A 12466-nucleotide genomic window follows, 5' to 3' on the forward strand; every position below is an offset into this window, starting at 1 on the left:
ACATGGCGTCTTTGAATTCAAGCATATAAAGTGTGTCGACTAAACTATGACCTTTGGTAACGCGTCGTCAAAACACATTTTGACAGGGTGTTATAGTCACAACCCTGATCATATATATCGGTATATATATGTATGTTTTTAATGCAAAAGGCAATCTAAATACAAGTACAAACAGAACCGCGGAGATAAATAAGCAATTGCACATCACGCCATGATACTGCGGTTCTGAATATAATTTGAGATTGCGAAGATGTCCTGCATAAACATTGCGGATCTGCTAGTTCTGCGCGGACATTAATTTCGCAGATATCCCAAACCTATAAATAGAGAGCTTGACCTCTCATTTTAGGTTGTTAATTTCTGTGCAATTGCTCTGTTTTTATGGTTCGCTTGTGACTACGCCCAAGTGCCAATCATAATCATGCCAAGGTAATGCAATCAAGACCGGGACATGGTGATTGATCACTTGAATTTAATTGAAAGACGATCATAAGATCCCAAATACATTATCAACACCACCATCCACCCCTCATTGCACTCAATTCTTAAATTAGATCTTAGCATCTAATTTAGGATTTATCAAACCCCATCCCACTCATTGTTTTTCATCAAATTTGACAATGAAATATCACTATCGATTCACATACATATGTGGACTTTTACACGTAAGCTAGGGTGAGGTAAGGTCAACTTATTAGTGGTTTGTTTGACGTGTAATCTTAAAAGAAAAAGTTTAAGATATTGTTGGTGTTTTTCACATAATTACGTATCTGAAGAGTTTGTGTTATTTCTTTATATATACTATTCTATACATAATATTTATATTTAAATTTATTCCTCCATATTATTTATGAAAATTAGTAGTGAGATAAAATGTAAAGAAAGTGAAAAAGAGGGATGATATGGGAGTGCTTTTTTTAGAAAAGGGCCAATTAAGAAAAGAAACAACTGTCTCACTTGATGGTTATCGCCTTGCTTTTTATTTTGTTCACAATTATTCCATTCACATATTAATGATTTAATACTCAACATTTTATGATTAAATATGAAAAGAAACAAGATAATACTAGCTAGTATTATGTATGGAGTGGAATGAAACGAAACAATTAGCCAGATGCATATAAGATTGTTTTAGTTCTAGTAGAATCCTACTCTTACACATACCGGCTAGATAATGTTTATGTTTTTTCTTTTTTTCATAAACCTCCTTCCTACCTCCTCTCTCTAGTTTCTTTTTTATTTTAAATCTCTCGGATTTTTTTTATGTGGAACTAACTTCATAAACAAGAAGATTACCCTTAATCTATTCTATTTGATCTGAGAATTGAAGAGAGAGATGAGCCAACAACAACATAATAATAACAATGGTAGTACTGATTTAGAATGCGGCAGTGAAATCACTTCCGAATTCTTTACAGATGCTGAAGAAGAAAAGGATGAAGAAGAAGAAGAATATTGTTCTTCTTCATCTTGTTACTCCCAACATGAGTTTTACTCCACATACGGGGATGAAGATAAAGGTGAAGGTGATGGTGATGTTAATGTTAATGATATCCTTTCGAGGACAGTCTCTTCATCGTCATTATTTTCGGATGATTGTTGTTCAGTGGTGACGGGGCCAGTAATTGATGTGCATTTACAAGATAACAACAGTTGTAAAGAATGCAGAATATGTCACATGAGTGTTAATGATATGGGAAATAATGATGCAATTGAATTGGGTTGCAGTTGTAAACATGATTTGGCTGTTGCTCATAAAGATTGTGCTATCACTTGGTTCAAAATCAAAGGAAATAAGTACGTACATATATCCTTCATCAACTTTCTTTATTTCTTTCTTTCCATCTTACACTTTATTATATATCCTTAACATTTACAATCATAATTTTGTAATTATTCATCAATCAATCAATCAATCAATAGATAGATATATCCTATGTGAAAGCATACATTCGCACGGCCATGTTTTTGAACTGTAAATTTTCGAATTCTAATTTTCACTTTAACAGTACGAGTCATTTTTTGGATCTAAACCAGTGTTGTAAAAGTCGGCCGATGCGTTGTTTTTTTGGTTCTCCGCCCCGATTTTTTCGAATACTACTCAAAAGACGGTTAAAGTAAAAAGTTCGGTCAAAGTCTGTCAAATTTGGTCAAAAACGGTCAAAATCAGTCAAATTTTCGTCAAGATGTGATATGTTTTAAAATTAGGGTTGGTTTTCATTTTTTAGACCGCTCTTTTCTCTGTGTCCTTACTGATTATGTACTCGGTAACATTAATTGAGTTTGAAGTTTGATTGCATTTAAATTCAAGTTCTTATTTAAGAAATTTAATGTACAGAATCAACTATTTTATACATATATAAATATATATTTAAGAAATTATTAATAAAGTCAACGTTGGTCAACGACCGACGCGTCCCCGACTCGGCCGACGCGTCCTTTTTAGGTCTCGACCGATGCGTCTCCGACTCGCGACTTTTACAACCTTGATCTAAACACACGCTGATCATGTACTGATCGGTTTTTTATGACTTGACTTAGTGATTTTGTTCTGGACTTCTGGTGCTAACGATACACGTGTCTGATGCGATCCATCATTTACAAGGATTTTAGGTTCCAGTATATATATATATATATATATATATAATAATGAAATGATACACATAACCAATACCTCAATTCGTTAAGCGTAGTTCACACAAGTATGCTGCTAACGGCAGACGGAAGTTAGATGGCGTTTACCCAATGTTGCCGAAGCCCAACAAAGAATGACACGTCAGCATAACAAGGCCTAAGAACATTATAAACCCTAATGTTTGCCTGTAAATATGCTACTGTTATTCTCCAAAACAACACGTTGGAACAAGTCAAGTCACATCACTATTAATGAACCTAGATACTTCTTCTCTCTAGAACTATCCTCTCATTACTCGCTTATCAACTCAGCACTCGGTCCAACCCGACTCGAGTACGCTTATATATCGACTAGCTGTCCGCCAGAGGCGAAACTAGGATTTTTTTCACCGGGGGCAAAAAAAAAAAAAATTTTAAACCGTAGCAATTTTTTGGACAAAATTTGAAGATTTTGGGGCAAAAGTTGGAGAATTTTGGGCAAAATTTGAAGGTTTTGGAGCAAAATTTGTAGCTTTGGGGGCAAAAAAGAAAAAATCCACTGGGGGCAAAGTCGAAAAACCCAAAATTTTTACACTGAAAAAAAAATCCACTGGGGGCGGCCGCCCCCCTCTGCCCCTACACACTTTCGCCCCTGCTGTCCGCCACCCCTTAGATCCTCATCTCCAACTGCATTATTCAAGGTATCCGGACCGGAGAGCGAACATCTAGTCACCCAACTTCACCCAAGTAATCTTTGCACTCAGGCTTATTAATGGCAACCTATTCTATTAACGGTTGACGGAAATATATTTCATCAATATACACCGATATTATTGGTGGCCAGTTTATAGAAAAGTAGAACAAGATTGCTTGTTTTCCCTTATAGGAGTACTATAATTAAAAGGACTATTGCAAATAATTAATTGTTCTGATATATACTGGCTAGTGATATACTAGTAAAATATAGAAAGTGCTTGCAGATCGAGTAAAAAACAAAATGATAACAGTGGTCGAGAATAATTATAATTATATATTGTACTACATATTACACCGACGACAATTGTTTATTTCTGTCTTTCGGTGATAAAGATGAAATAAAAAGGACAAGCTATCTTATGCGCTTGGTCTTCTTCACAATCTGGCTTTTTGTATAATAGATGGGACCCAAATTATTCTTTACAAAACGCTTTTAGCTATATTTTTTTTCCCTGGCTAATTGTAGTGGCGAATGTAAGATTAAAAGTTCAATTCTTTATAAGGTACATTTCATATTTAGTGCTTGTGTTACCTCTGAAAAATCATAAATTCTATAAATATATAGAGTTCGTAAATTCTTGTTTGACCTCTTTTATTATTCAATAAAATCGCGTTACTTATATTTTTTGTTATTTTGTAAAGAAAAATTTAATTTAATAGTGTTCTATAGTTTTTATATGATTCAGTAAGACGTCATAGCTTCGGGATTATAATTAAATTCTATACTACACAAAACACCACGGGATTATAATTAAAAAGTGTCTATCATTCCGTCCATATTAATTTTATCAAAGAAAAGATCACGTAATTCCATCCTGTGCACACTTGTAGAAAATCAGACGATTTTTCTGGACGACATTAAGTCGTACATTTTGTTGCTGGTTCATGACTTTATAATATTGCTCTAACACGAATTCAATTAATGATTTCAGAACATGTGAGATCTGTAATTCAATAGTGAGCAACCTGGTTGTTCCAAATGATATGATGCCATCAACTCAAGATCATGTAACGATGGACGTGAATCCCACAGTAACAGTTAGAGGTGCACACAATATCATGTCAAGACGAGGAGGGTGTATTAATGGTCACAGACTTCTTAATTTCATTTTGGCATGTTTAGTTTTCACTTTTGTCATATCTTGGCTTTTTCATTTTAACATACCCTCATGATCCTTAATTGCATGTTGATCTATCCCCTCACGTATATTGTATATATATATATATTCTTATTATGCCGATCTTCATTATTGATAATGTATGTACACATGTTTGTGGCTAATCAATGAGTCAATTCTAGAAAGTTGTTTGTTTCAGATTTCATATACCAATCTTGTAACATAATGCTTTCGATTAAAAAGATAAAAATGTAAATTTGTTGATCGGCGGCCAAATTAAACGGTAAACGGATAAATTTTTACGTACCAAACTTGTAATTTAAACATGTGTTCACTGTTTAGTGACTTAAAACTATTAATGAAACGCAACGATACACATGTATTTGTAATACAATAAGGTTGTTGATTGGCAAGGAGGTCTCGTGACGTTAGGTTGGAACTTTTTTTTACAAAGTACTCTTCGAATTATACATCGGCAACCTGGAAAGGAAATATGTATGTGGAGGCTTTCGCGGCATTCCATGACATGATGACACGCTTGGTCGAGGAAACCGTAGCGGGTGATGGATTTGCCAATGTGTTATCTTTTTTTTTTAAGAGCGATTGGGATCACCCGAGGGGGGACTAAACCACCCGTTGCGATCATCTCCCGTTTTGACTATGCCGATGCAGCGATAATAACCCTGCCCTCATCGCTGCCCAGGAGGAAACCTTGAAACCGACACAAAGGTTGATTGGTTAGGTTTGTCTCGCGTAGCTCGTTTGGTTTGGTCCTTGTTGTATTATCGTGTAGTATTCAAATTTGTTTAGATAGTTTTTTTTAAGGATTTTGAGGTTTTTAGTGGAGGCTCGTTTATAAATAGTTTTCGTTTAGATGGTTGTATTCTAGGTGCGAACTTCTCCGTTTTTTCCTTTCTTTTGTATTTCCTATTAAGTGTGTTTTCCTTTGAAAAATGACCTCATTTATATATTTTTTTAGTTATTTTCGACAAAAAAAGCTGGAAAGATTAACATGTGAAAATACAAAGGATCACTAGAAATTCATTCGGAAAAAGAAGAAAAAAAAAAAGATAATTTCGGAGTTCCCTCGACTTCTGAATCTGCACAACACTCTGCAGAACCCATTAAAGGGACCATTGGTTTACCCTCTAATGATACGCATAATGATCCGTTTCAAAATAGGCAAGCATCTCGGCAAAAACTATACCCGGCACTACGCGTCCCGGATTGCCAACTCCTTTTCTATTCATCCGTCTAACGTCTTCCCGGATATTCCATCATGACGGACAAATGGCAAAGCTAAGAACCTGGATGACATACACGCAACCGGTACCGCACAACCAGTCGAGATAATCATAACCAGGCACCGCAAAACCGGTCATCATAATCATGACCGTGAAGAAACACTTGGCAAGTGTTTAGGCGAGACCCACCCGGCTAGACTGAGAGCACCGTGGTGCCTTAACCGGAATTAACTCACCGATACCACCGTCTCGGTCTTCCAACCCGACATGAAGGCACTCCCGAGACAAGCACGTTGTCCCGGAACAGAACGCATTGTCACGAGGTAGGCACCCTGTCCCGGAATGACCACTTGGTCACGGAGCAAACAAGCATGCAAGTCGCATGCCACGTCAGCCCGCAAATTTAGGAAAGTTCGTTAGGATCTGTTATTCCTCATGAAAGGGACAGGTGCCACGTCACCCCTCGGGATTGGCAAAGTTTGTTACAACCATGAATGGGACATGTGTCACGTCATCATTCCCTCCATAACATCTATAAATACACGAGTGCAGTCATTCATTTAAACAACACTGGATGCATAAACGTTACTCTGCCTAAATCAATGGCGACAACGTCACTCCAGTCATTAACTTAATTCCGATCGGTGCTCCGATCACCATCCGAGTTAATCCACATTAAGATATTAACTTATTCGATTCCGGTCGAATAAGGTTAATTCACTTTATTGTTTTACGCCCTTGGAATCCAGATTCCAAATCGGGGTTTGCACAATTATTTGAGCTAAAACAATCAACCTATTCTTTTTTCCAAATTAAGTACTCAAACCCGAAATCTATTTACACTGAACGATTTTGGTTTGATCAAATGGCGCTATCTAAAGGTACGAAATTAATCACAACTCACCAAGATGAGCTAGAAAACGAAGAAGCAAGCATACGCAACACCAGTGACACCGATGTTCATATGATTCATTCGTGGGTCGCGGGACAGAGACGAAAATCAGGGGTGTTAGATGAATGGAAACACGAACCCATCATTTTCCCCTCATTATTTAACATCAACCCATCTTCAGACCCTGTTATCATACGAGCACATATCTCCAATTGCCAGATCTGGCGAATATACACCGACAGTGGTGCGGGAGCTGAGGTCATGTTCGAACATTATTTTCTGCATCTACCAGAAAACATCAGACAACAAAAGAAGGCAGCAACTTCGCCACTAGCAGGATTCAATTGCACTGCAACTTGGCCGGTGGGGTCCATAACCTTGGAGGTGGTTTTGGGAACATTACCCTTTCAAAGTGCAGCAGACATAGAATTCTCTATTGTCAAAACAGACTCACGGTATAACATCATCTTGGGACGTAATGTCATGTAGAAGTTTGGTGCGATTGCCTCCACAATCCATGGTATGCTGAAATTCCCGACTCCAGCCGAAATCGCTACAATCCGGACACAAGAAATGGAACCAATTGAATGCATGAAAATATTCAACGGAGCAAGTGATATCGTAGTCCATGACGACGGTTATGTATCCCCAAATCCCAAGCATCCGGACCAATGGATACAGATTGGTACTACTTTGAGCACAAATGCAAGGGATACGTGTGATGACCCGGGAATTTCCGATCAAATTTAAACCTAATCTTAATATGATTTCGACACGATAAGCAAAGTCTGTAATGTCAAGACTTAAATATTTCTTTAAACTGTTGTCATTAAATCATTTGACCTTTGACTACTCTCGATGATTCACGAACAATGGTTGTAAGTAAGTGTGAATATATATAATTGAAAGTTTATATTTTAACCGGAAATTATGAAGTATGAATTATAAATTAAAAATTAAAAATTTAATGTGTAAGATAAGATATAACAATAAATTAAGTGTAATTTAAAATAAAGTTATACATAAATGTATATGATTATTATAATATTGTATTACTTATAAATTATAAATATTCAAATATGTTATTATTAGAGAATTTATAATATTAAAGGATAATAGATTAAATTTTATTACAAAGTTAAATTATAGTTGCCATAATAAGATTTTTGTTATTTTCATTTTAAATATTAATATTAATATTCATTTCAATACTATTAATGTTGCTATAAATATATATATATATATATATATATATATATATATATATATATATATATATATATATATATATATAAATTATGATACATTAAAATTATAATATTACTACTAATATTAGTGTTATCATTATTAATATTATTATTTTCAAAAATTATTATTATCATTCTTATTAATTATTATTAATGAACTTATCAAAATTATCATTTTGGTTATTATTAATATCATCATGTTATTATTTGTTATTATTATTCCTATTACTATTTTATTAATGGAAATCATTTATATTAGTATTAGGATTATTATTAATACTAAATGTATTATTATTATTTATAATTATATATTTAATTGAGAAACCATTCATAAAGATACCCAATCAGTTTCATATCTTCATTATACTGTAGTACATTTTTGTTCTTGTCTAAATTCTGATTCATATCGTTATCAAATTCTCAAATGCAAACAAAACCCAGTACAAATCGATCAAAGCTTTATTATTTATTTATTTATTTATTTATTTTTTTGTCCGTTTGAAAAACACTTGTCGACCACCATTTCAATACAAGATAATTGGGATCGAATCTAGCTGTCACAACAGGTATTAAAACACATTATATAAGTCTACGATTGCATTTGTTAATGGGAAAAACAGAATTTTTTTCAGAAACAAAAGCAACCACCCCTGTTCATCCACTTTTTAGCCAAATCTCAAACTCGAATCAATTTTAAAAATGTAACAATGCACTTCTGTTAGAAATCACATGTACAAACTATCTGCAAAAGCTCATTGTTCAATTTTTCCTATCGAATTCCAATTTCGAGGTCAAAGTTTTATTTTCAAAAAGTCAACAGTTGTTCATTGGTAAAATTCGAAATTTCTATTTTGTTTTCAGATAAATTGATAATTTGTAAAGCTTTTAGGAGTAATTTTAAACACCTTTCGTGTTCAAAGTTTTGTCCAAAACAACTTCTGATGCGAAATCAATTTTTTTTTAATTTTTTTGAAGCAGCGACGAAAACAGTGCTGTCCTTTTTTTTTTTTTTTTTTTTTTTTTTTTTAGTTTTTGTGTATCTATTGAATTAATGTTCCACATATAAGTTGTATTAACTAAAGTTCAATCTTTTAAATCTTGTTTTAAAAATTTGTTTGATGAGGTTGAAACCTCTGGTCGATTAGGAAGATGAAGAAGATGAGAAGGGGAACCACATAAATATACGGGTTATAATTAATTACAAGGGAATATGAAACAGAAAATGGGCAATAGCCCAATGGTTAGGACGAGTGTGATTCTTCGAGGGGTCTCGGGTTCGAGTCCGGGCAGGGGTTGTTTTCAATGTTTTTTTTGGGACTTCATCCTTTGAGAGGTAGTCTTCTTTGTTATTTATTTTTATCAATATTATTATTACTTACTAATGTTAATTATTATTATTATTATTATTATTATTATTAATATGATTATTATTGTTATTGTTATTATTAATTTTAGTATTAAAAATTATTATTGTTATTAATATTACTAAACTGAGTAGTAATTATAAATTATTATTATTATTAAGTATTAGTAACATTATGATTATTATTATTATCATTTTGCTATTATGAACAATCATTATGTATTATTCATGGCTATTAGTATTATTAGTATCAATATAAGTATTTTTATGATTAGGCTTAGTATTATAATTGTCATTATGAAAATAATACAAACTATTATTATTAGGATTAATAATAGTATTAGTATCATTATAAATTCATTATTATTATTATTAACAAAATTGTTATTATTAAAGATTACCATTCTTAATATTGTTATAGTTATTATTATTTAGTATTATGTACTAATGTCAAAAATTATTATTTTCACTACCATTATTACTAAATCATTCGTTTTACCAAAAACTACTAATATTATTATTATTATGAGAATTATAATCAAAAACTATCATCAATATTATTATTAACAAAAATTATTAACTTTAATACTTTTATTAGTAACATTAGGTATAATCATTATTATCATTTTTTTTTTACATTACAAATAATATCTTGGTATTATTATAATTACTATATTTTAACAAACAAACAATATATATACATATATATATATATATATATATATATATATATATATATATATATATATATATATATATATATATATATATATATATATATATATATATATATATTTAATACATATAACATAATACAATTTATATTATCATATACAAAATGAATATATGAAATATATATATATATATATATATATATATATATATATATATATATATATATATATATATATATATATATATATATATATATATATATATATATATATATATATATATATATATATATATATATATATTATTAATATAAAAAGTATATAACTAATAGAATTATATATATATTTATTCGATTACAACTATGTATATTAATAAATACACAAATGATATAGGTTCGTGAATCCGAGGCCAACCCTGCATTGATCAGTTTTGTCATATGTATTTTTACTACAAAATACAGTATGGTGGGTTTCATTTGGTCCCTTTTTAAATGCTTTTGCAATATATATTTTTGGGACTGAGAATACATGCGCTGTTTTTATAAATGTTTTACGAAATAGACACAAGTAATCGAAACTACATTATATGGTTGAATGATCGAAATCGAATATGCCCCTTTTTATTAAGTCTGGTAATCTAAGAATTAGGGAACAGACACCCTAATTGACGCGAACTCTAAAGATAGATCTATCGGGCCCAACAAGCCCCATCCAAAGTACCGGATGCTTTAGTACTTCGAAATTTATATCATGTCCGAAGGAGGATCCCGGAATGATGGGGATATTCTTATATACATATTGTGAATGTAGGTTACCAGGTGTTCAATCCATATGAATGATATTTTTGTCTCTATGCATGGGACGTATGTTTATGAGAACTGGAAATATGAAATCTTGTGGTCTATTAAAAATTATGAAATGATTATTTATGTTAAACTAATGAACTCACCAACCTTTTGGTTGACACTTTAAAGCATGTTTATTCTCAGGTATTAAAGAAATCTTCCGCTGTGCATTTGCTCATCTTAGAGATAATACTTGGAGTCATTTATGACATATTTCAAAAGACGTTGCATTCGAGTCATTGCGTTCATCAAGATTATTATTAAGTCAATTATAGTTAGATATATTATGAAATGGTATGCCTGCCGTCAACTTTTGATGTAATGAAAGATTGTCTTTTCAAAAACGAATGCAATGTTTGTAAAATGTATCATATAGAGGTCAAGTACCTCGCGATGTAATCAACTGTTGTGAATCGTTTATAATTGATATGGACTTAGTCCGGATGGATTAGGATGGGTCTTCACAGTTGGTATCAGAGCGGTGGTCGTAGCGAACCAGGTCTTGCATTAGTATGTCTAACTGATAGTCGTTAGGATGCATTGTGAGTCTGGACTTCGACCGTGTCTGCATGTCAAAAAGTTTTGCTTATCATTTTGTGTCAAAAATTACCTGCTTATCATTTTTAGAGAATCACTTGCTTATCATTCTTAGTCTAGACACGTTTTACTGCATTGACTGCATGAATAGTGTATAGACAAAATTTATATCTTAGCGTATCTGCTACTTCATGTCTTAGCGTATCTGTTACTGTAACTTTGCCTGACAATTTCCGTAGATTCCTCCGTAACTTATGGGATTTTAGTATTATATACACATATGTAAATTATGTATTGCAGGGTACTAATCTACATCCTATAATCTATTTCTTATCGAAAATCCTTCATCTGATCGTACGAGATGAATCCTGCAACCAGTTCGAGTCCCTCAGATTCCGATAGCTATTCCGATAGTTATTCCGACAGCTATTCCGACATAGATGTTCACCTAAACTCCGAAAACAGCGTCATCGGCATCAATCAACCAATCAGCCATTATTAATTCATTTGATGGGTTCGTAGTCGACTTAATTAATGGAAACGCACAGAAGGCAATCCCTTCCACCAACCGAATTCACCTCACAATGAACCTGAAGCGTTTACCAGCGAACCTGTTCGAGACACCATTTTCAGTCTCATTTCCAGGGTAACTCGACGAGATTATATTCTATCCACAATTCTGAACCTTATTCATCCGCTCGTTCCGATCGACAATCATCCTGGAGTAATAAGTCAACGAACTTCGTGCTCGAATAATCAATTCGGAGAATATGGTGCAAAATGTACCAGCTTCAGCAACATCACCGGCACCAACAGTACCATCAATAACAGCACCAGTACCATCAACAATCCATGCTTCAATATCATCATCTGTACTTTGAGTATGATCTTCGTTCTACGTATCGTTCTACCTCATTTATCTTCGTTCGACATGGCGAATATGTAATCTCTAAAGTTTTAGAGATTATTTATTCTAGTTCCAACCGAAAAGCAAATGAGTTTAATATCATATTAACTCATTAAATCCATGAATACATCTGAAGAAAATATATATGTATAGATGTTTTCATAAAGATTGTAATTAAAAATTCTCTTGTACAAACTGTTAATGGTGAAAATATTTTAACGGGTAGGTAATACCCGAGGAATATTTAAATTTCACATTAATAAGTTACAT

At 32.7% G+C, this 12466-nt stretch overlaps 1 protein-coding gene across 1 annotated transcript; it reads left to right on the forward strand.

Annotated features, from left to right (window-relative positions):
* Positions 1-1125: 1125 nt before the first annotated feature.
* On the forward strand, positions 1126-4653 carry LOC139862975 (uncharacterized). Its single transcript, XM_071851611.1, has 2 exons — positions 1126-1797; positions 4302-4653. The coding sequence occupies exons 1-2, from the start codon at positions 1337-1339 to the stop codon at positions 4540-4542; spliced, it is 702 nt and encodes a 233-aa protein (XP_071707712.1). The 5' UTR covers positions 1126-1336; the 3' UTR covers positions 4543-4653.
* The last annotated feature ends 7813 nt before the right edge of the window (positions 4654-12466 follow it).

Source organism: Rutidosis leptorrhynchoides, chromosome 8 (genome assembly GCF_046630445.1).
Source record: "Rutidosis leptorrhynchoides isolate AG116_Rl617_1_P2 chromosome 8, CSIRO_AGI_Rlap_v1, whole genome shotgun sequence".
Lineage (NCBI taxonomy): Eukaryota > Viridiplantae > Streptophyta > Magnoliopsida > Asterales > Asteraceae > Rutidosis > Rutidosis leptorrhynchoides.